Source organism: Coturnix japonica, chromosome 3, assembly GCF_054131305.1.
Source record: "Coturnix japonica strain WE chromosome 3, WE-NBRP24, whole genome shotgun sequence".
In the NCBI taxonomy this organism is placed as follows: domain Eukaryota; kingdom Metazoa; phylum Chordata; class Aves; order Galliformes; family Phasianidae; genus Coturnix; species Coturnix japonica.
Genome location: NC_140665.1, coordinates 95,908,733 through 95,932,827, shown reverse-complemented (window position 1 = coordinate 95,932,827; position 24,095 = coordinate 95,908,733). Strand labels below are relative to the sequence as shown.

Here is a 24,095-nt window from a genome sequence, read left to right as displayed (position 1 = left end):
CTTCTGACATTAGTTGTCTTTAATTGTGAGCTGTAACTCTGCTACTGTGAATCTGAATATCAAAGTGCAGTTCACTAAACAGTAATGTTTATAGGTTTACAGTGAAAATTCCCTCCATTACATTACTTATCCTGCAGCCTTGATTAGCTTCCGGCATATGCTGTCTTATTTTCCTATTTCTTTTGGTAATTAAGACTGTATGATATTATAGATTTTCTTTTTTTTTAATGTGTGAATTTCTGTTTGTTTAAGAGGGTTTCTTAAAAATAAGATTTAGACCTGAATAGTCCATTTGCAGTCAGAAATGTTTGAGAGAGTAATTATGATTGAAAACGTGTGTTTTACAGCTGCAGCTGCTTCAGCTGGAGGAACAGCAAACAATCTCACGGGAGCCACGAACGGTCTATTTCGGCCACTTGGTGCCCAGCCACAACAACAGCAACAGCAAACAAATAGTAGCCTACAGTCCAATTCATTTTATGGCAGTAACTCTTTGACCAATAACTCCCCAAACAGTTCCCTTTTTTCACATGGTCCTGGCCAACCAGGAAGTACATCTCTTGGCTTTGGAAGTAGCAGCTCCTTAGGAGCAGCTATCGGCTCTGCACTTGGTGGATTTGGCTCATCAGGTAGGTTGGTAATATAGTGAGGAAATTGTGAGACTTGTGTGTTAAGGGAATAAAAAAATGTATTTGTATCCAGATACATGATATACATTTATGTTGAAAAAAGGGTATGGACACTCAAAGCAAATTTTAGGGGAAGAAAGGGGCTTAAATTCACTATACAAGAATAATCTTTGAAAAATACCTTCTAGTTTGTAGTTATCTCTAAAACAATTTTTCCTACTGAGCATTGAGCTTTGCCCCGGAATTTTGTTCATCCAGTAGGGTTATTTTTGTTCTTTATTTGCAAATGAAGCCTTCGTTTTGTGTTTAAATTAACAACTGATGACTTTTTAAGAACTGCATTCATTTGTTAAACTTCTCATGTTAGGAAAATTTCCTTTTAATTCATTTAATTATTAATTAACTGCTTGTGATATTCTGAATTCGGTGTAGTATTAGAGTGCTCCTAGGTTTAGGCTGTGATCATGGAGAGCCTAATATCTAGGAGTAGTCCATTTAATTGCAGTAATTAAACCTTAGATACATTTAAGCAGAGTTTGGAGCCTTACATTCTGTCAAAGTATCCCCCCTCAATATTATCAACCCGTTTGTGGTATTGAAAGAGAATTTTTGAGTGTCATCATTTTGTGTACTCTATGGCAGCAATTTATTCTCACAGTTTTTAAATACGCAAGGTAGGTTTTCCTATATATGAGTCAGTGTTAGTAAGAGCAATGAGGTAATCCTTTCTAAATGTTTCCTTTGGCTATTTGTGTTGTGTTCTAATACAGAACTGAATTGCTTACTGCTGGTATTATTTTGAGTTAAGTGAACCCTACTTTTAATCCTGCATATCTTGCAGATGGGTGGAAACTGGGAGGAAATAAACAATTCTTGAGCAGTATTTTTTAAAGCAAAAATGCCCCTGAGGAAATTAAATTATGTTGCAGTGTAGAAGTAGTGATTGTTATTACGAGATAGCTTAGTGCATGGAAATACAGAAAGAAAACCACACCCTTCATTGCTAAAATGTGATACCTTTCATTTGGTACCGAGGTGGAGGAGCATGGTGATGTCACATGGTTGCTTTCCAGCACTGAGATTTTCTCAGTATTGTTTTTCACAAAATTATCCAAACGTTTTCTTGCTTTAACAAAGCTCATGATGCCAAATCTAGAATGAACTTTTTATGCTGGTCCTCTCTAATCTCTTGAATTCAAATTAGTCGCATTTTCAATTAAAGACAAAAGCCGCTCAGCTGTGTAGGGTTAATAATTTTCTATAGTATCACAGCAGGTAAAGTTTATTGCCAGAATAATGGCACTAAGTGCTGTGTTTTGTATAACAGATTTTTTTCCTGAGCTACTTGTAGGCTTCATTGAGTTCACGGCAGCTGTATTTTGCTCTAGATAAAGTTTTATTTCATTGATAGATGTGGTCATAAAAATATCTGCATCATTAATGCAGTGCACCCATTTCAGGTCTCTGGGTTAGAATACTTTTAAGCCACGGAAGTCTTTATCCAGCATTATTGCTAAGACCTCCATACAATACTGATTTTAGTTGTATATCTATCTTAGAAGAAATAGAACAGTTATTTACTGCTGGCACAAGAGATTATGCTGTTATCTGGTGTCAAAGTTCAGTTCCAGAGCTTTGTCCAAAGCCCTCAGCATAGATGGCACATACTGGAATCTTGCAGCAGTGTTTTAGGTGATTTCCACGTGGTAATTTCCACAGAGAAGCAGGAAGCTTTGTGCTTTTGCAGTTGAGAAGTGCTGATGAAAGGTGCTATCTAAACCCTAACTACTTTTATGCAGTAAAAGTATATTGAAAGTGCCCTCTTGCTAAGTATAAACTGTGTTTGCATTAACAGCCACTTAAAAATGTTTTTCTTATAACAACAACAAAGGCTTTTGAGCTGTAACATATCTATGAATTGAATTGCACAGACTGAGTAAAAATCTTAATGCATGTTGAGGCAGATGAAAAACAAACTTCAGTCTTCATTTGCCAAAGCCTTGTCTTAAATGTAACTGCTAAGTGAGTTGTAAGAGTTGAATGTCAGTTAGAGGATGTCCATGTGGACTGACAGGTGGCAGTACATATCTTGCCCTTCTGCCCCCCTATGAGTTTTCAGTTGCTGCACAGGGAAAAACAAATAGCCTTGTGATGGGGAAAAAAGGCAAAGGGGAGCACGTTGTAGCTGGCTGACTGATGAACAAAGGAGAATATGAGAAGAGGCAAGTGTATGTAAATGGCTGTACGCATCTTGCCATCCTCTGTTCTATATAAAGTTATTCATGCTCCAGTTTAAAGATTCAGGAGCATGATAAGGTACTGCAGCTTAACAGGTAACTGAGAATCGGATCAACTAAGGCAGCTTCCCAGATGTCTGTCTACCTTTGGCTTGTAACAGATGGGACTGCATTAGCTTAGTGGTAAGGAGGGCGTGGAGTTAATTCACTTTATCTTGTTTCTTTGAGCTCTGTGTGTGTGTCGAGATGCAGTTCAGCTGGTTCATGGTAACATGTTAAGCTGCAGTACTCCAGCTGAATAAGAAACACTAAGGTTTAGCTTTTTTTTTCATAGCCAGTTGGAAAAACAACAATCCATTCTGTAGCACTGGATTAACACTCACATGGTTCATCAACTGAGACAGAACCTGTAGGGCTAGTTGCAAATCTTAAGATTTCTTTCAGCTGTTACCTTTATTTGCTCTTCTGATGTCTTAATCTCCTTGCCTAGTTAGTCCAGTATCTTTTCTTCCTTGCTTCTCCTCCAATATGTCTGCCTTACTAGTTTTCAGGCAATATCTATCTCCCCTCCTGCCCTCAGTATGTGTGTTTCTGCTTGTACTGTGTGATGTTCCCATTACCAGCTTCCTGTTCCAGTCTCTTTGACCCACAGGCACGTACAACTTCTGTAGCCTAACTTTTCATCAGATCTGCTTTCTTTTTCATCCTCAATCTGCTACTTTTGAAATTGCTTGCCAGTTTTCTCGCCGTCTCCCTGTTGCCTCCTTTGTCTGATCTTTTTCTCCTCCTGGTTTCTTTTTTTTTTCTGGTTCTGGTTTCTTTGTTTTTTTCTTTATTTTTCTTTTGCTTGGTCTATTTCTTGTCTGGTTTCTTGTCTCCTCTGCATTTGAAGTAGATAACTTGCTTTCCACACTATCTGATGAGTCTTCCAAGAACGAGTTGGAATCTTGGACAACAATTGGAGTCCATTTTTGGCATGGTACACAAGCCTAGAAGTACAATTGCAAGAAAACCATTATTGACCATCTCAGACATGCCGCGAATGGGCAGGAGAGTTTTTAGCTGTGAATCTGTACCAGATCTCTGCTGATCTTCTGTGAAATGTGATTTCAGTAAGATTTCTAGCTCAAAGAGAGCGTGCAAATAAAGGTCTCCTGTTGCTGGCATGTTATCTGAGTACATGAAAGCATGAATTTCTCAATTAATAGGAGACTGGATTATTTTCATGAAGGTGAAGCATCTTTCCCAGTTTCCTAAAATGTCTGTGTTTATGGGCAGAACTTTGTTGAATAATTTGATCCAAGCTGAAGCTGCCAAGAAAATTATTAGCCAAGTTGCTGATGTTTAAAGAAATCACAATGTCTCCGAGTGGGAAGTATCAGGAGGCCTTTATGTTGGACCATGCTGTTGGCTGTAGTATGAGGGTACCCCGATGTGGGTTAAAGATTATGGAAGTATAAAGTTTGGCATTTTGCTTTTTAAGTTGAAGCATAAAACAATCCTGATTCAGCTTATGTTACCCAGATAGCCATGATCTTGGTTCACTGATATAATAATGTTCCAGTGTTCGAAATAGGCACTGTAGTTAACTATTACACAACTATGCAACAGATCGACTTTAACATTTCTAAAAACTTTCTGTTGTTCTCCTAATTTGTCCTAGACTGTTCATCGCCTTGCTGAATGATGCTGTGCAGGATAACCAGTCCTTCGCTAATGCTCTGTTAGCCACAGCTTCTAGTCTCATTTGTGTTTCAGAAGTAGTGTTAGCAGTAGAGTTACGTTTTGAGTTTCTCACCTTAGTTTTCCTATCTCTGCTCTGCTTCTCTTCTTCCTAGCCTGCTCTGTCTTTATAATATCCTTATAAAATACTTCTTTTAGGAATGATTATTCTCCCAGGGAATTTTTAGTGGTCATTTTTTTTTCCTACAGGTGAGGGATTCACAAACGAGGAGGTTCAGAAACAGCTGAACAGTAACATAAATTATTTTCTGAACCCTTATAAGTAAATAAGTAGCTTTTAGCTGTTTGCCTGCACTCGAGTATCTCTGTCTGTTAATTTCTGATGGAAAAAAAATGCTTGAAGAGCTTAGTGGAAATATCTCTAGAACCGCTCGCTGTATGCAATCGCTCTGTAATCCCATAAAGCCTGAAGCCCAAGGTATTAAAATGGAGTAATACAACATTACCGCGAGAAGTCTAGAATGAAATGTGGTGTGTTTATACCCACTTAGATTTACTTAAAAGCATGTGTGGTTATCACAGTAATTGTCTTTGTCATAATGATTGCTGTAATTATTGTGATCGCATCTGTTATTGCCCAGCTGTAGTTGGGGATTAGGTTTTATTCAGTTGACACTGTGTAATTAGGGTCTTTTTATTTCTTCTTCAGTTGGCAGTTCTGCAAGTAGTAGTGCCACAAGGAGAGATTCTCTATCTACTAGCTCTGACTTGTACAAAAGATCTAGTAGCAGCCTAGCACCCATAGGGCAGCCATTTTACAATAGTCTGGGATTTTCCTCCTCTCCAAGTCCAATAGGCATGCCTCTGCCAAGCCAAACTCCAGGACATTCACTTACGCCACCGCCATCACTTTCATCACATGGATCCTCATCCAGTTTGCATTTAGGTAAAAAAAACAAAAACAAAAACGAAAAAACAAAACACGTTTTGTTTGTATGTGTGTATGTATTTCTATGTGTAAAATATGTGTTGCATAAGAGATGTCACATTACCTTTGCTGTTAAAACAGTTTCGTAAAGAAGAGGGCCCATTCCTGAGGGTTGAGGAGCGCAGTCATTGATTTGACAGTGGAGGGCACTCAGCTTTTGTGCATTATTGGGCCAACAGCTGATTTTTCTTCCATAAGTCTGATAGAGAGCCCAGTTAAGACTTACAGCTCCTTTTTTGTATTGTTGCTTCCTGCAAATACGATGGGCAAAGGTGCCGTGTTTTTACTTGTATCTCAGTGTATTACCGCTTCGAGAACATTTTAAGATGAGTCTTTTTGTTGAACGGTGAAGTGCCTTTCACTGCTGCCCCTTACCATGGCAATGTGGAAAAGTTCTCAATGCTGTATATTAAAAGGTAATTTGGAACGGGTGAGCTCTATAGCCCACGCGCTGTGCCAAGAAGATGAGTGCTTCCCACCAGCTGGTGGAAGAAAACGCACTTACGAGAGAAATAGCAAAGGCTTTGTCAGAGGTGGCTCTTTGGTTATCAGAGATATTTTCAAGGTACGGTGACAGTAAACTTAGACATTTGTCAGCCAGTCAGATGATGTGGGAGCTCAACCTCTTAAAAATAAATAAGAAAGCCAAAATCTTAAGAAACTCCACCACGGCCTACTGTATTTTTAGAAGAGCGTGCCTCGACCCCGAGGTAACTTAATGAAACTTGACCTTTTTTTCACTGCAGTTGTGGTCATTTAATTGGGATGCTAAAATTGTACTGGATGTAATGATGAGCTGAGTTGCCCGTTGCTCCATTAAAGTGTACTCCAGTGTGCACTTGTGTTCACGCAGCAGGCAACTGAACCCCTGTACTTGAGTTTACTTCGAATGAAACAGGGAAAATAATTAAAGTGCCCACCTAGCAAAATGCACTTCAAGTGAGAAATGTGTGATTTCTGTAACGATGTTGAAAGTTTCAAAAGTTGAAATAGATTGAAATCTATTACATTTGCAGTTCAGTATTCCCTTCATGGTTATGTGCTGAATACCCAAAGTAAAAGTGGGCGAGGGGATGTTTCAGCACGTTTTATTTTTTTTTACTTACCTTTTTTCCTTTTCCAGGTCTACAAAGTGCACCTTTGGGCTGAGACCAAGCATGGAAAGTTTCAGCCCAAATGGAGGCTTTTGAGAAAGTTCTGAACATCTGACAATGGGGTTATCATGGAAATCTTTCTCTTTCTTTCTTTTCAAAGTACTCTCACAATAGTTTTCACGTTACTGAAAACTATACTCAGAACAAAATTTGGAAGGCATTATCTAAAATTCAAAACATTTAATGTTGTGTTGCTTTACATCTGATAAACACATCTGAGCTGCAATCACTGTAGAAGATTGCCTCTGTCAGCAGAAATTGTCGATAAATGCTGATGTGAATCCATTTCAGACTGTTTGGCAGTGTGAGCCGAGTGTAACAGTTTGATGAAATCATCTGCCAGATCGGTGTTTAAAGGCCACAATGTACAGTTGTACTCTGAAAATTGACACAGTGTTTTTGGCTGCTGTGCTTGCTGCCTTTTCCGCACCAAGTGGACCTTATTGATGGGTGTGCTTTTTTGCTGCCTTACTGAGCCCATCTGAAACACTGAAATTGAGGCTCTCTTGGATTTTTACTTTCACCCAAAATGCAGTGATACGTTTTCTTGTAGCATTTTCTGGGCTCTGCCCTTTGTGTTTTACTTCGTTGTGCAGTTGCAGCCCCAAGGGGCATCACTGCAAAACGGTCAGTGCCTCTGCTGCTGCCTGCCCTGCTCAGCTTATTCTGCTGTGCTCATCAGCCACTCTGGGAAGATTTCTTGTTTTATTCTCACGTGGGGGAAAAAAAATAAAGAAAAAAGGCAAAGCTATTCCACCCAATAAGAAGCAACGCCTGCAATCAAACAGGGAGTGTGTTTTGAGAAGGGTGCGATTATCACAGTCACTTTTCAGAGTAGAACAACGTTGTAAGTTCACGTCTGCATGCAGTTTCCATTGGTACTCTGATAATGCCTGTCAAACGCAGCTCTCCCTCCACCTTCAAAACTTGTCCTGCCTGCTTACATGAACAGGTTCAGCTAAGTTTAACTCCTGTTTTAAGATGGGCATCAAACTCGGTTGCTCCTGTTTCAGTCACCAAAACACTAGAGCACAATACTGGGGAAGGGTGCATGGTTTTATAACCCCTTTGTCAGACACTGCTGCAATTTGTAGCTTAATAAAAAAGGCTTCCCTTTTACAAGAAACTTGTTATATTTTGCTGTTTTTATCTCTTCTCATCAATTCTTATCCAACATCCTAAATTAGAAATGCACTAATTACCTTGGTCTAGTGTCAGTTTCCCTTTATCTGAAGGGATATATCAGTTATTTGTAACTGCTTCCTTACTGTAATCGGTTGGAGCAGCAAGGTCATGAATTTGAACTACCCTTTCACTCCCAGGGACAAAGATACAAATGGAAGTGGTCTAAAAATCCCCTTAGATTGGTAGCGCTTGCTTTGTTGGATGGTACATTGCCACATCTTAAGAGCAGGATTTTAAAATCAGGACTTTGGGAGTTAGTTATGTTCAGTTTGTGCTGTTGTTCAGGTCACTGTTTTGGAGAGCTGGTCGCTCCAAGAGAGAGCTTGAGGCTCTTGGCATAGCAGAATGGGAAGCTCACATTGCCTGTGCTCTGTACCTACTCTGTAGGATTAGGGCCAGCCAGGCACAGCAAGTGCTGGCATTGTTTCCTGAAGCGCCTGCACATCTGTAGGTACACTTGTGTGTATGTGGTTCTGCTTATTTCCAGTGTGAGAAGGAAATGCTCACTCGTTTTAGCAGAGGATGAGATGAAGCTGATTCTTTTTATGGGTCTAAAAATGTTTTGTAGGAGTCGAGTTGAAAATGTTTGTATACTTCAGTGTATTTTACTAGCAAATAACACTGACTGGATTTGAACTGTGTGTATTTCTGTGCAATAAATCTGTTGTACATCTTGGTTAGGAATGGTTGAAAAATGCTTTGGTAATAAGTACTAACAGTCTAATGCTATAAAAGAAGCCTGCATAGATTCAGTTTTTCATATTTTTAATGTTGTCTTTTATATTAAATGTTACCTAAGTTGAGGAGTTAATAATGTGGAATGATTTGTCTCCTTAAAGCTCTAGTAAGGCTTTTTTCTTAGACAGTTTATGTGTCTTTTATGCCTCTGTGCCTCTTCTTCCCAGTGGACTAGCCACTGGGATTTAGGTTCAATTAAGCTGTAGAACAACTTAATATTCATTGCATTGAGGTCTTCCTATTACAAGATCAGAAGTGATAGCTGAGTGATTATGTGAAGAACAAACTGCATGCTTTGTTCCCCAGTGGTTTGTGATTGTGTGGATATGCTGATTCCTGATAGCAGGCTGTTAAAATGTCAGCATTTGGGGGAAGCTCAGGTGTTTTACCCAGTAGAGTATGACTTTTTCACATGTAATTGGTAAGACTTAACCTGTGTTACCTTTCTGGTCTGGAATCAGAGCCTGTAAAACAGCAGTATGAGCTCCTGAAGAGCACAGGAATGTGGTAGGTTAATAAGGAGGGGCTGGGTAACAGGAACTCAGATTTCAGTTTCTCATTTCTAAGCCCTTCCCAGTAAATGTTTCAGGAAGGAGGAGGACGGTTGTCCTCAGTTACCACACTGTGGCTTTGCTGCTTTTGGGCTGAGATTGTAACAAGGATTAATGTTAAAGAAATCAGTCTGTTGAGTCTGTTGTGTACGAGAGTGCATTTGCTTACAGTACCTGGGACAGTGGGGTTGTGTTCTGCAGGTTTTAATGTATTTTGAAGCTGCAAAGTTTTCACTGAGCTGTAACAGTGTTGCAGTAATAAAAGATGACAGGAGAAGAACTAATTACCTATTCGATCATGGTTTTTACATTAGCATCCGGGGTTCTACAAGCTTAAGCTTGTTTGTCTTTGGAGTGTGACATACATCTAGGAATGGTGAATACGTTTTTATCCAACCCGTATTACGATCTGCTGTATGTGATCATTTCAGGTGGTGTCTCAAGGTAGACAAGAGTCTCTCAATCGCAGCATAGCCTTCTTAAGCCTTTAAAAGGGACATTTACCCAAATTATACCAAGGAAAGTCTTGAATGTGGAATGTACTGCATGCATGCAGTTTTACTGCACACAGATTTGTTAAAAGGGCAGTGAGTTTCATAACTTCTGTTTTAATATGTGCATAAAATAGTCAATTCCTGATTCACCTCTGCAGTTTGATTGCTTATTCTAATTAGAACCCATGCGGTCTGTAATCTTACTGTCCTGTTAGTTTCTGGCACAGAATGCAATGAGTAAAGCGATAGGTAAATTGCAGCATCCTATTATGACTTCCTTTGAAATGGGCTTTGCTGCCCTCTCCTGGCACTAAGTGCTGTTACTGCACAGCTTGTACGAAGAAGACAGATTTCTTACCTATGTTATATCCTGCATCCCAATTTCCACTTTTTCAGCAGCATAATCTCTGTGTTGTTTAGAAGGCACTTCCTAGAAAATCCACTGTAGGGCATCACTCTGCATCCTGCTTCATCTGCAGAATGTTGGGTTTCTGTTTTGTCCATTAGGATGTCACCGTCATGTCTTCTGGAAATAGTGATTATCAGAAACTAAAAATGATAGTTACAACTGGTTTTTCTGGCTATAAGGAATTAAGAGGCCTTAATTGTTATATTAAAAAAAAAAAAAGCAAAACCCAACCAACTAGTTGATACTTTAGTAGAAGATACTTTAGCCATTAATCTGTTAGCAGTGCACTGTAACTCCACTGTAGCCTGGCCTTATGCATACTTGGAGCCAACAGAAGGCTTTGGCTAGGGCACTGTCAGCTGATAGGGTTTTCTGAATGCATTTTGTATTAGAGCACCATTCAAACAGCACATACTGCAATTTGTTTGAAATTCAAGTACAGGCACTTCTGTTTACTTTGAAAGGATTTTCAGATTCTGTACTTTGTAGATAATTTGTTGGGAAACTGTTTTTTTTTTTCCAATTCATACACAGTAATTCTAGTTTGGTGGGTTTTTTTGCAGTAGGAGAGTTGGGTTGTTATAGTGTGTGTGTGTGTTATAGTGGCAGTATCCCTTTGAAAAATCATAGTGTAGTTGCAATAGAAGAGTTGTTTTGTGTTTATGATGATGATTGCTGCTTGCTTTAGAAGGGAGAGTGGCACTGTGGCTAATTTACTGATGGGAGAGCAGAATGTGAGAAGAAATGCTCAGGGCTGTGAGATGGCAGCTGTTGTTGGGACCGCAAGTGAAGGAATGGGACCTATGCAAGTTCAGTTCTTAGTAAGGAAAGTGGAGGCGTAGTGAGGGGTGCGTGTTTTCACAACAAGGCAAGGAGCTGATGTTTTAAAAGGAACTTGAGTTTAATGTATCTTTGGTTATTTTAGAACTAAGTAGGGCGTCTTTGTTTACCTGCTTTGAAATTTGATGTATTTAGTGCTTACAGAGAGGTACCAGATTGAAAGCCTGGGATGCTGAAGTCATCAGATTTCCTGCAGAACAGGTACAGCGTGACAAGAGGCATCACGTGCCTTCCCAAAAACGCCCTTTCACTCTATAAGCTGACAGAAAGGTACCTCCGTAGGGACTGAAGGGTAGTTCAGATTTCATGGTCTGTTTTGACACAATTGGCTACTGCTACTAACAAGAGTATGAATCACTGTTGCTCGTGAAGTGGAAATCTGCCCACTAAGCTAAGGCTCACCCAGTTCTAATGTGTCTGTAGGCCTGAGCGGGCGGTCATGTGACCTGCTTCATTACCTTCTAATGAGATGTCCTTGCTAATGAGATGTCTTTTCCTGGTGCCCCTCACACAAAAACGAGGAGGAGAATGGCTTTATTTCTTGGAAGATAAAGCTATCCAACTCCTCAGTTCAAAATGAGGTAAATACAAGTAACGAGACAGCACTGTTGTTTCCTTTGGCTCCAGGGTATCTGTAGTTCTAGTACACTTGATGTTTTGTTGTTGTTTATTTTCCTTATGGCTTTTACTGACAAAACCACTTCCTTGTAGGAGGACTCACAAATGGTAGTGGTCGCTATATTTCTGCAGCACCTGGAGCAGAAGCAAAGTATCGCAGTGCAGCAAGTACCTCCAGTCTTTTTAGCTCCACCAGTCAGCTCTTCCCTCCTTCACGCCTTCGTTACAGTAGGTCTGACATTATGCCTTCTGGACGTAGTCGATTGCTGGAAGATTTCCGAAATAATCGTTTCCCTAATCTTCAACTAAGAGACCTTATTGGACATATTGTTGAATTTTCTCAAGATCAGCATGGTTCTAGGTAATTACCATTGTGAGGTTAACAAATTAAGAGTGTTTTACTGCTTTGATGTTGTTGCGTTAATGTGAAACATGAGTGAGCTGGGAGTCATCTTAATACAAAGTGTGCCATTAATTGGAATGCGTGCTCTTACGTTGACCTTTTGCTTTTCGAGGGAATTTCATTTTAAAGGTAGTGTAAATGTAGCTGCTTGTAGAACTATTCAGGTTAGAAGTAGCCTTATAACTCAACTTGTAAACTCTAGTATATAAGTATCAAAAAGGTGTTGATTAAGAAAGCAAAATATCTGGCGTCTGGAATGTAAAAAAACATTTTTTCAGCAATGCATCATCAGGTACTTCGTTATTCTTTTCATCTTTTAATGCTTTTCAAATGAAAGTTTTTAGGGATCATTATACCAAACTGCATTCTTTCATATGCAGAGGCACTACTTTCGTTTTAATAAGTTTTATAATGTTTTATACTTGCTCCGGAGCATTGAGGTGTCTCATTGAAGCGGTGTTTTGAGAGGTTTTCCTGTTGTTCATGTAAAGCATAATGTACATTTTTTTGCACTTAGATTTATACAGCAAAAGCTGGAGCGAGCTACTCCAGCTGAGCGCCAGATGGTGTTTAACGAGATCTTGCAAGCAGCGTATCAATTGATGACTGATGTGTTTGGAAACTACGTGATACAGAAGTTCTTTGAGGTAAGAATAACACTTGAGTATATGAACAAAAACATGAATGAAAAACTGTGAAGTCTGATTAAATTTAATTATTTTTTTCTTATAGCAGATTTCTACTGGACTCTCAATACAGAACCTGAGAGTCACATGTGTTTTCTGTTCCCAATGCTTTATTCATAACAGACCTGAGGATTATAGGCGTGTTTTTCTCTCTGCCCTGGTGATGCACATGTTAGTGAACAGTGTAGGCTGCATGCTTGGACTTTGCAAGTCTTTCAGCTTAATTTACAGAGGCTTTAAGCAGATGGTGGGGAACACAAAGTTTGTATCAGTATTGAAGGATGCTTGCCTGCTGGCTTAGAGCAGGACTGCAAAATGCTCTTGTATCCAAAGGAAGTTGTGTTGAACTTTGTCCAGTGCTGTGTATGAAGGAACTTGGATTGAGACAGATTTTGAGGAAAATACATCCAATATTAGTTCAGCTAGTATTTAAAATAGGCTTGTTTGGTTCTTTTAAATTGCGAACGATGGGGTAGACAAAAGCTGTCAAAAGGCTGCAAGATTCATCGTTTGGAGAAAAGAAAAGGCGATGCCTGCTCGTAGAACAAGAACTACGTGTAGAAATGGTACATAGCACAGTGAATGTTACATCAAGGACCACGCCAAGTACGTGGCAAAGCTGGGAGATGTCTAATAACAAAAAAATAGTTCAGTAAGAATAAGGTGCAGACTGTGCATAGGGATTAATTAGTAATGAGTAATCTACCAAACAACGTGCTTGTTCTTTTGGCTCAATGTTCCTTTTGCAAAATCAGAATAACTTTTAAAAAGCGTGGCTGACATCCAGTATGCAGGTCCTTAATATTGCCCGTGTGCTACCAGTTACTGCTTTTGTTTCTCCCTGATGTCAGGTTGGGTGGATGAGTAAATAGATAATCGTTGGCAATTATTTTCATCTTAATTTTACGTAAGAGTTCTGAAGAAAATAGATAAACCCTTAAGTGTAGTGTGATTGTTTAGGTTGGAAGTAGGTGTTGTTTGAGCTGTTTTCAGGGGTTCAGGTGACTACAGGTGTGGGGTTTAACAGATCTCAGCAGTGCTGCATGAAAGTCAGAGATGCAGCCCAGCCCATGACTCCTGTGTGGCCTTTTGCAGCACAGCCTCTGTCTCGCCTCTGGCAGCACAGCAGTTTGTGTGGCTTGGCCAGAGGGTTGTGGGAACTGACCAGGCTGCAAACAACATTTCCAACAAGTTTACATTATTCTGAAGCCAAATTGGTGGCTTCTCTGTTAAACATGGAGCAGCAACGCACTGTTGTAGAGGGAATAAGATGGGTGAGAATCAAGTACTGCTGAAAAATGTTGGTTGAATTATACGCTTATACAGTCAGTGTATAAAGCCCAAAGCAAAACCCGTGTTATTTCTTAGTTATCCAAAGTTCTCCTGTTAGGGATGATCCTTCAGCACACCTGAAGTAAGTGTGGAGCTGCTGTAGGGACAGATGCTGCTTTTTTCTGTTTTCTCTTTCTCCTCTTACAGCTTACTGCAAGGTAAAATGAACAGTACAAGTCTGAGGTCCTGGAGAAAACATGATTCGAATGACTGTGTTACAGTAATCTGGTGTAATTAATTTGGCTGATAACATTTGTCTCGATAAGCGGGGTGTTTCATTCTAAATGTTAATCTCTATCCCTACAGTTAGTCAAGTACAAACGAATTAATTTTGTTCTGCTGCCCTTAAAGTCATGCATTTGTAAGCAGACATTGTACCGGGATGAAGAATACTACAAAATACTGAATTTTAGGGAAAATAATAATAACGAAAATGCTTCTAGTGAATATACCCATCAGAAATAAAGGGGAAAAGCACCCAAGACACGGTAAATCTTTAACATGTCATGAACATTCTTGCTCTGTCATGTGAATTCTAGCATGCTTCATGCCTTCTTTTTTTAACGGCGTATTTGTTTTCTTCTAGTTTGGAAGCCTGGATCAAAAGTTAGCCCTGGCGACACGCATACGTGGTCATGTTCTGCCATTAGCCCTACAGATGTATGGTTGTCGTGTTATTCAGAAAGCACTCGAGTCTATCTCACCTGACCAGCAGGTAATTGTAAGTTAGAACTATATATATATATATTTAATTTTGTTTCAGTTTAATTTCACCCTCCTTTTTTATGTGCTTAAATTGTTGATCATTCATTATAAAAAGGCCTGGAGACCAAAAATAGTTAAAGTGTTGAGATACGCATGTAGATGACTGGTAAATAGCAAAACAAACAATTACTATGAAGAGATACTCCTTTGAGGGGAAAAAAAAAAATCACTGTGAAGACAAAGCTTATCTTTTTTTCCAGAACGAAATGGTGAAAGAGCTGGATGGTCACGTTCTGAAATGTGTGAAAGATCAAAATGGGAACCACGTTGTGCAAAAGTGTATTGAGTGCGTTCAGCCGCAGTCACTGCAGTTCATCATAGATGCATTCAAAGGACAGGTAGTGTTAATGGTTCACTTCCTTTTCTGTAGACTTGCTTTGATTTGCAATTTGCTTTTGGTGTTGTTCGCATATACCAGGTAGCGCTTGGCTCACTTACAGTCAGCTAATATTAAACTGGAGCAAAAGAAAGAATGGTAAGATGGAAAAGATGTTAACAGCTGGTTAAGATGCTTTAAAGAAGATGAATGTCGGTGGTGAAGCTCTAGAAAACCTCTTTGGATGTGCCGTAAAAACCAGTAGAAGTATTTGGCTTACGGCCAAGCTGTTTGGGTTTTGTGATGTGCCACTTTTAAGTTTCCTTTCTAACTTCCAGTGTCTGTTATTGGCATATCTGATCTCCAGCATACACTTTTCATTAAAATTTCCTTTTTTTTTTTTTTTTCTCCTTTTACTTACCTTGTAACTGTCTTCCAGGGTTTAAAAAATATTAATCATTTCCCTATATATTTGGGTAGTGTTTGGTGAAGGGGAGGAAGGTATTTGTTAACTAAGGTTCTTTTGTTTGTTGTTTCCAACAAGATTATACTCGTAAAAGATGGGTATTGTGCCACAGGCTAAAGAGCACGTTGCAGCTAAAGAAGATTTCAATACACTATGACAAATGTGTACTTCTGTAGTCCCAAATAACTGTAAAAATTGTACTGACTTGGTTGTTAGTAAATTCAACTTCAATGGCTGACCGTTTGGGTTCCTTAACAAACTCTGCGCTAAAATTCACTCACACCACACAACCAGAATCACTGTTGTGCGTGGTGGTAGGCGGCACACTAAAGTGTGTAGGGTTGGGTCTTTCTGTATCAAAAAACGTGACTGCTTCCTTTTTGGGGCATCTGTCCACAAACCCATATATATGTATAGATATAGATACACACACACACATATAATGTAGGTAATCTCAAGTGACAAATGCAACATACTGCACTGTAGCCATGTCACATAACAATACATACCTTTATCACTCACCTACACTGTCTAAATCTTGTGTCTAATCAGACAAGGTTCTTTTTATTCAGCTCTGACCAATCAAGAGCCTTAAATATTTTGAATTTATCCTGAAAACACAAACCTGATTTGGAGAGAAGTAAGGAAAAGGCAGTAAGTAGGATTGTGAATGTATGTTTATAATGCTTTGTGGATGTTATCTACGTAACGGGGGATGTGAAAGTCATAAATATTAGCTGAGTAATTGAACTCCTTTCTGTAGAAAGCAAGATCTTTAACTTGAAAATGAAAACCAGAGTTACAAGGAGCACTTGAGAGGTGAACAGTGCGTAATTAAGGATCAGAGTTTCAAGATTTTCTTTGCACCTAAGTGGGCTAGGAATGTATTGAAAACTGGTGTGCTTGGGTAGCTGTATGGTTTGCACTTGGCACAAAAGAAAAAAGGAGGTGGAATTCTGATATTAGCAGTGAAAGCTTGTATATTTTTAATAAAAGTAGTTGGCAAGTTCAGTTCCATTTTGAACACAATGTTGTTGGTGCATCTGTGAGCTTCAGCTGGATTTGACTTCAGTTTGCCATTCTGTTTTAAGGTGTTTGTGCTTTCAACTCATCCATATGGCTGTCGAGTAATTCAGCGTATTCTGGAACACTGCACTGCTGAGCAGACCTTGCCAATCTTAGAAGAACTACATCAGCACACAGAACAACTAGTGCAGGTCAGTGTGTACATTCCTTTCGCTGATGCCTTGTAGAGCTTATTTGTATCATCCTAATTAATTCCTGTGTCATATTATATGAAATAGCTTAAATGAATTTGCCTCTTTTTAGTGTTGTAGATATTGATTTTTGTCTTTTTTTCCTTCCATAGTTTTAATGAAAATCAATTTGGAAGTTGGGAGGCAAAGAAGATATAAAAAGCCTTTTTCTTACACTTTTGGCTGTAGCTTCAAGTATACATTGTAAATGCACAGATTTAGTTTGTTGTGTTTGTGGTTGTATTTTTTGGATTGCAAAGTTCTCCTATTTGTAGTTTATCTTGATTCACTCCACTGTCCTTCAGACAACTTCTGATAATGCCTAAACACAAATCTGTTGTCAAAAGTACAAATTCTGCACATTCAGGCACAAATAGATGCTGGGACAACATCTTTTCTAAAAGAAGGCCGGGCCAAAGACCTCATACAACAGGAGTTCCTGTCTTGGTCTCAAATGAACAAAATAAATGACTTTGAAATTGAGTCAGTTTTAAATACCTGAAGGGATTGATGTTGTTCGGTAGGAATTCCCACACGAGAAAAGACAAGAACTGCCTTTTGCTTTGTGTTCACAGCCTACTTTACTTCTCAGTAGATTTTTGTATGTGAAATCTCTGTTAAACTGTAATTGTCGTGGGGAACCAAAGTTCAGGGAGATATGAGAGCTGATAGAGAATGATGATATTAATTTTGAAGCCTTGTTTCTTAGGGAGGCTATGAGATACTCTAGCAAAATGCCATTTCTACAGATCATTTCTGTTTTCCATGTCAATTTAGTAACCCATAGAGTAATTCTTGATGCAGTATATTTTGCATCCCGTTCTTTCCATGATGATGATGTGATTGCATTTTTCCATATATTCGTAATAGCAAGTTGAAAGTTTACACAAATAAACAAAAATTTGTATGTGTGACTTGGTCTGAACACAAAAGAAAATTGAAGTCATCTTATTTTCAGGATCAATACGGAAATTACGTTATCCAACACGTACTGGAGCATGGTCGGCCTGAAGACAAGAGTAAAATAGTGTCAGAAATCAGAGGAAAAGTTCTAGCTCTCAGTCAGCACAAATTTGCCAGGTATTGCACAGCTTTCTTATATTAAAGGTTCACTAACCCCTTTAAGTTGTAGTGTTGGATTTGTTTTTATAATGTTTCAAAAAGGATATGATATTTTACCCCATGTGTAATGTGTTTTCTCCTATTTTGTGGTTGTATAGGGGTGGACAGTAGTGGGGCTTTATCCCCTGCAAAATACCAGATTTGGGGGACAGGGGAAGTGCTGTTCTGAAGTGAAATAAATCAGATTTCATGGGTTTTTGGAGTGTCTCTTTTATTCACCCTCTTTAAGTCCAGGAAAGAGACTCCCAGACTCCAGGGAGAGGCATGTAAGGATGACCAGAGCCAGCTGAAAAGCTGTCCTGAAAGCTGCGTGAGAGTCTACTGCTGATGAGCTGGGACTTCCTCGCTGTTTTATCAACCCAGTCAAGCAATTTCCAAGCATAAAAAGGCTAGCTGTAAAAGTGCTGCTTAAGCCTGATGAGAATTTAACGTGCTAGGAAGACTCAGAAACTATGAACTACTCTAAAATTAGAGCTTAAGAATAATCCTTAAATGTTTTTTACCGGGATGTTGATGTATGTGCCTTTTGCTAAGGAAAATATGCTTCAGAATTCATCCTGGATGACACAGTGAGATTAACTTTGTCATCAGCATTAAGTAGAAATGCCCAGTGTTTTTTGGGAAGTATTTGTTTTAAAAACCAGTTGTATGCAAAGTAGCAGCTTCGTCTGGATTTTATTTTACTTGGGCTTTTTTTTTTTTTTTTTTTTTTTTTTTTGCTTACTTTGAACTATTCATGTTCTCTTTGAACTTGCTTAACTTATAAAGTACAGACCTGGGATAAGAATCACTTTGTTGCTGGCTTACAGTCATTGATGGTATTTTTGGCTTCTGAGATATCTGCAAGTCATGGACTTCATCTACATAAGTAAATATTTTAAAGTTTCTCAGATCTAGGCATGATCCTGAAAAGATTCTTTATTCAAAAAGTAGTGTGCTTCATATCTACCATTCTCTGTTACATCCTAAAGTGGTCCATAGATAAAAACGGATATACTAGAATACATACACAACTTAAAACCCAGTGTATCTGCATAGGTCACTCTGAAAGTAATGCCTCCTACTTATTTCCATGTAAGCTACAACCAATACAAAGAGTGCAAATAACACTGTTTGATAGTGAATAGTGTCCATAGAAAGGTTGTCATCTTCTCTGGCCTTGCTTTGGAAGCTCAAGCATTCAGCCTAGTCAGCATTGCCACATAGTGGTTAGAGTTGATGGTCTGTCTGTTTCCATGATATCAGAAGGTTCATCCCTTTCCTGTCCCAAAAGACAGTACTCATCTCTACTTACTGAGAGTGCGTCTTGAAGTTTTTCTTCAGTGGGTTATTCATGTGTCGCTGCTCCACAGACTGCTGTTGTGATACATCTCATCACCAGTAATGTTGTGATCCAGGAAACTGTCACCTTCAGCCCCATTTTGGTTCAGTATGAAGTCCTGAGAAACCTGCATATGTTATTCTTTCTGTTCCTTTGTGTGCAGTCATGGGGCCTACCTGGTGCAAACTTTGTGATGTTCCAGCTTTGCCACCAGAATTTCCAACACATTGAAGCTGATAATCAGCTCCATACACAGTTCCTGGTTTGTAGTCTGCTGATTCTTATGAATGAGCTGATTGAGATGCTCTTATTTTTGTGGTGTGAAACCTGTGCATGGCTGTCTGAAACATGGCTTGTCTTCTGCGTTGCTGTCACCGCTGATGAAACGCACCACCCATCACCTCAGTGTGCTCAAATCCACCGCTTGGTCTCCATAAATGTTCAGCAAGTACGAATGAGTGTCAGTGGGTGCTGTTTTTTACACAAGGAGGTATTCAGTGACGCACCTTTGCTTCATCTGCACTTCCATGTCAGACGCCATTCTGTCAGACTGCCCCTCTGCTGCCGTTTGTCACCCAGCAACAACATGTAATGAGATACTGGTGGGAAGGTTCAGCATCTGCTCCTCCATTAACATCTGCCTCTGCAGTCATGGCCAACGTAACACAATAGGAGGCATTACTTTCAGAGCAGTCCTCATACAGTCATTCCTCTTAAGTTTCAGAAGATGACTTTTGGATATAATCCTTTCCTCAGCTATTAGGAAGTAAAGATTTAGAAGCTGGAATGCCATGTATTTGAAATGAACTCCCCAGTGGTATTAAGGCACTTAAGTGTTCAGATAAACTTAAAATTGCTACATCGGAGAATGTTATGTATGAAGTAACAGAATCCATTTGTCTTGTTTTTCAGCAACGTGGTAGAAAAATGTGTAACTCATGCTTCTCGTGCTGAAAGAGCTTTACTTATTGATGAGGTCTGCTGCCAGAATGATGGTCCTCACAGTGCCTTATACACCATGATGAAGGACCAGTATGCCAACTATGTTGTGCAGAAGATGATTGATATGGCTGAACCTGCTCAGCGGAAGATAATAATGCACAAGGTACGTTTTAGTGTAGTTCCATTGACTCTGAAAATTTCTCCGCAATTACACTACTTTATTTGTTAGAATTCTTTTCCTTTTGCAGTTAAAACTAAAATCCATAATCCAGAACTTAGTGCGTAGATGGGATATTAATGAGGCACAACATGTTTAGGCCTCTGAGCACTTTTCTGCAAGCTAAAAATGTGAACCTGTAGAACAGTCTTCAAAGATGATTTTCGTATCCTCTCTTTATGTCAGCTTTTCTGTCAAAATTGTTTTTAACTGAAAACAATCAATTTGTCACTTATTGACATAACAGAAGAAATACGGGTCTCTCTTATTGCTGGTAACAAAGAGCTCTGCAGTTGTCATCCTATCCCACCTCTCTTTACCCATGGCAAAAAAATATATATATCCAAAGACCATCCTTATAATTGCTAATATTTGGGCACGTTTTCTAGTTAGGAATGTCCAGAGAGGAACTAAAATGTTAAACAGCCCTAGGCTATATATTCCTTTGTCAGTCATTTGTTGATGTTGAAGAAATCCATGGTCTGAAATGTGAAAACAAAAGTGGAGTCATTAGCTGAATACTTACATGAGGTACATCAGTTGGTTGGTGGTGCAGTGTCACCCATTTTACATATTTCTGGTAGCTTCCATAGGCGTGAAACGATGGGCAGCTTCTTGTTTGATGTTTTGATTGCTCACAGGCGTAGCGACTCCACTTGCAGTGTGTAAGGGAGGAAAAAAAATAACAAGTTTCTTCCTGCAGATTCGACCCCACATCACAACTCTGCGTAAATATACCTACGGCAAACACATTCTGGCGAAGCTGGAAAAGTATTACCTGAAGAACAGTGCTGATCTGGGGCCGATTGGAGGACCACCAAATGGGATGCTGTAAAAGGCAAAAAAAAACAAGGAAGGAAATGGAAGAATTTTATTGTGAATTATCAAAACATACAACTTAACTATAAATGTTCTGATTTTTTTAAATCTATTTATTGACTTTGTTCATCCATTTGTAAAATTTTTATTCTTTTGTATATTTTTGGGGAGTGAATTATAAAAAATAATAATAATAATAATAAAAAAAATCCTCCAGCCCTGATCAGGAGACCTATCAGATTGGATGGCTGGCAAAGCACAGAACGCCTGTATATGATGTAATTGTATCAAAATAGCTGTCACATATTTTGTAAATTTTTACCTTGTAAAGTCACTGAAATAGTTTTTAAAGGGAAAAAGTACAGTATTCTTTTAATACACTGGCTTGCAATCTGGTAGGTCTACCCAACATCATAGCACAACAGATTTATAGAGCTGTATATAGAATCGATCCTTATTTTTCCCTTTCGTGTGAAGTCTTTTATACCAGATTAAAAACGATCAGCTGCATAAACATTATTTAACATGTCGAAAAGTTAAGTTGTATTTTGGTGGTTCACAACATCCTATCAAATAAGGAACTGGGCACAGCAAACTAAAGCAGAGAACAGCAAAACAACGGGAACCTGAAAAGACAATTTTCACCACTCGCTGTGGACAGTTGTTTCTTTTTTAATCAGTGCCCTTAGGTTTTCTCTAGCGATGTATCAAAAACAACAGTGCTGTATATACTTCTATATTTAATGGCTGTACAAGGTAGAGGAGTGGAATGGCGGTGGTACATCCACTGCGTAAAGCACGCCGTTGGAAGAGGAGTGAACCCTGTATTAACTTTACAGTCAGTTTTACAACGCAGGAAGAGTAGAGATTTGTATTTTTTTATTTTGCATATAGAATTGTAAGGATTGGAAAGCGTTGAGCGTTTGTTTTGCTTTCTCACTGTAGATGCAAAGAAACAAAATAGATATTGATGACGAGAAGAGGGGCCACTGAAAAGTAAACTCGATAGCTCAACATTTAAGCATGATTGATTAAATATCCTGATAGCTTTTTTGCTTCCTATAAATATATGCATTGTATACGTGTAGTTAATAGGTGTAAGTTTACAGTTTGAAAACAAATCTTGTTTCGATGTTTATTACAAGCCTTGCTAATTTAGTAGTGACGCTTACCTTGGTTGTACAGATGTACATTTGTAAACCTTCATGCTGTAAATGTAATTTGTTTTACCCTTTTTTGGGACGAAAATTTGCATTTTAGTGTATATTCACATCCCTGTCCCCCTTTCTTCCCCCTGGCATATAGTGTTGTATAATGTAAATTTATTTCAGCAAATTCAGAGTGATTTTTTTAAATTCTATCTTTATATGGTTTCAGAAATACGAACCAGCTTTTTTGTTTTGTTTTGTTTTTTTAACTATTGTGAGAAACATTCTGTTTTGTTTACAACGTAAGCTGTTGGTTCCGTTCATATGGACACCTTGGGAAATCAATCTGTTCAAATTTTAAGTCGGGATAATAAGCGTGGTGAGAAAGAAGTGGACTGAATCCTTTGGTTATCGCAGAAACCAATGCTTCTTCCATCTTAATAAATGTGGCATGATTTTTTTGTACAGAAGAGTACTGTATTTTTGAATAGCCTTCTCCCAGCGTAAAGCAAATATGTATGATACTGTCAATTTTTTTCTCTGGACATACGACATTGTAACAGTAACATGAGATGATGTACATTTACAAGCGGCCTTATGTACATTTCCCAATGATCTTTTTAAGGCAGAGTTGTGACCATATGTGTATAATTAAAATCCTTTTTAATCCTTTGCCTATGGAAATATTTTGGAAAAAAAAGAAAAGAAAAAAAAAAAAGCTTACTTTGTATATTCAGTTTCTGAAAGATAAAGAAAGTGCTTTGTATGTTGTTGAAGTAAGTATTTTGTGTAAAACATTCATTTGGAGGGCGTGAGCGTAAGTTGTGATCACCAGGACGGATGGAAAGCAGTTTTGAGCGTTGATAAATAAAAGGCTGCAGCTGTAGGGCTCTGAAGAAGGAAAATAGTGGTGGTATAAACTTGTGTAGGGAGTTCTGTTATTCCTAGTATCAGATTTACGTGAGTCTTTTTAAAGCATACATCTGAATTGCTACCTTTTTTTCTTTTTTGTGATAGTGTTTAAGTCACAAATAGGCAAACAGGGAAGTATGTTCTGGCCTACCATCATTTCTGCATGTCATTTAATGCCTGCAGCAAGTGATGTAGTGGCTGAGGTATCGTTAATAACCTCATCTTTGATTGCCAAGTCGTTTTTGAATGGCAGTTCACAACGTTCCTTTTAAGAGTTACAGGCCCTGCCATTGGAGCCAGGGCTTTCCCGTAGCCACACAAAGGATGGCACTTGAGCAACTTACTTGAACGCATTAATTCTCCTCAGTGAGTATTTTTATCCTGTGTACAAACACTGTCTGTTATTATCTGCAGAGCTGACATTCTCTGACATGTGAGACGTTAAATTAGGCTTTGGGGAATGTCCAGGCACAAACAGGTGATGTCTGAGTACGTTGTCCCTGTAGCACTCATGCCATAGTTTAATCAGTCCCGTAACTACATCCTTAGTGCTTTCAGTACCTCAAAAATAATCCTCCACTTGCTCTCCTAAATTACCATTTTGCACAAACTATATCCAGGAACATGAAAATCACTGGGTTTCAGCTATTATAGGCTTTGGGTAGAACCACTAGGCTTCTTTTTTTTTTTTTTTTTTTTTTTTGGCTAAAATACCGTTTTTTGATATAGACTGTTTATGGACCAGTTTGATTAGGTTTGACTCCAGGTGGCTCATATTAAATAATGTAATGTTCACATGTATATACTGTAAAAATCAAAATGAAAATGTGTTAATAACACTGTGTGAAATACATCTGGTCTTGT

The 24,095-nt window shown here is 38.7% G+C and overlaps 1 protein-coding gene across 29 annotated transcripts in view; it reads left to right on the top strand.

Annotated features, from left to right (window-relative positions):
* The window catches only part of PUM2 (pumilio RNA binding family member 2), a 59,805-nt gene that overhangs the window by 31,150 nt on the left and 4,560 nt on the right, over positions 1–24,095 (top strand). For 6 of the 29 annotated variants that reach the window (XM_085542251.1, XM_015859496.3, XM_015859495.3 and 3 more), the window contains 10 exons: positions 348–629; positions 5,259–5,495; positions 11,620–11,887; positions 12,447–12,576; positions 14,534–14,668; positions 14,913–15,050; positions 16,586–16,711; positions 17,709–17,830; positions 20,106–20,298; positions 21,056–24,084. In XM_085542251.1, coding sequence (XP_085398377.1) covers positions 348–629; positions 5,259–5,495; positions 11,620–11,887; positions 12,447–12,576; positions 14,534–14,668; positions 14,913–15,050; positions 16,586–16,711; positions 17,709–17,830; positions 20,106–20,298; positions 21,056–21,187 — 1,763 coding nt within the window. In that variant the 3' untranslated portion in view covers positions 21,188–24,084. The other 23 variants (XM_085542252.1, XM_015859492.2, XM_015859491.2 and 20 more) reach the window with 10 other exon arrangements.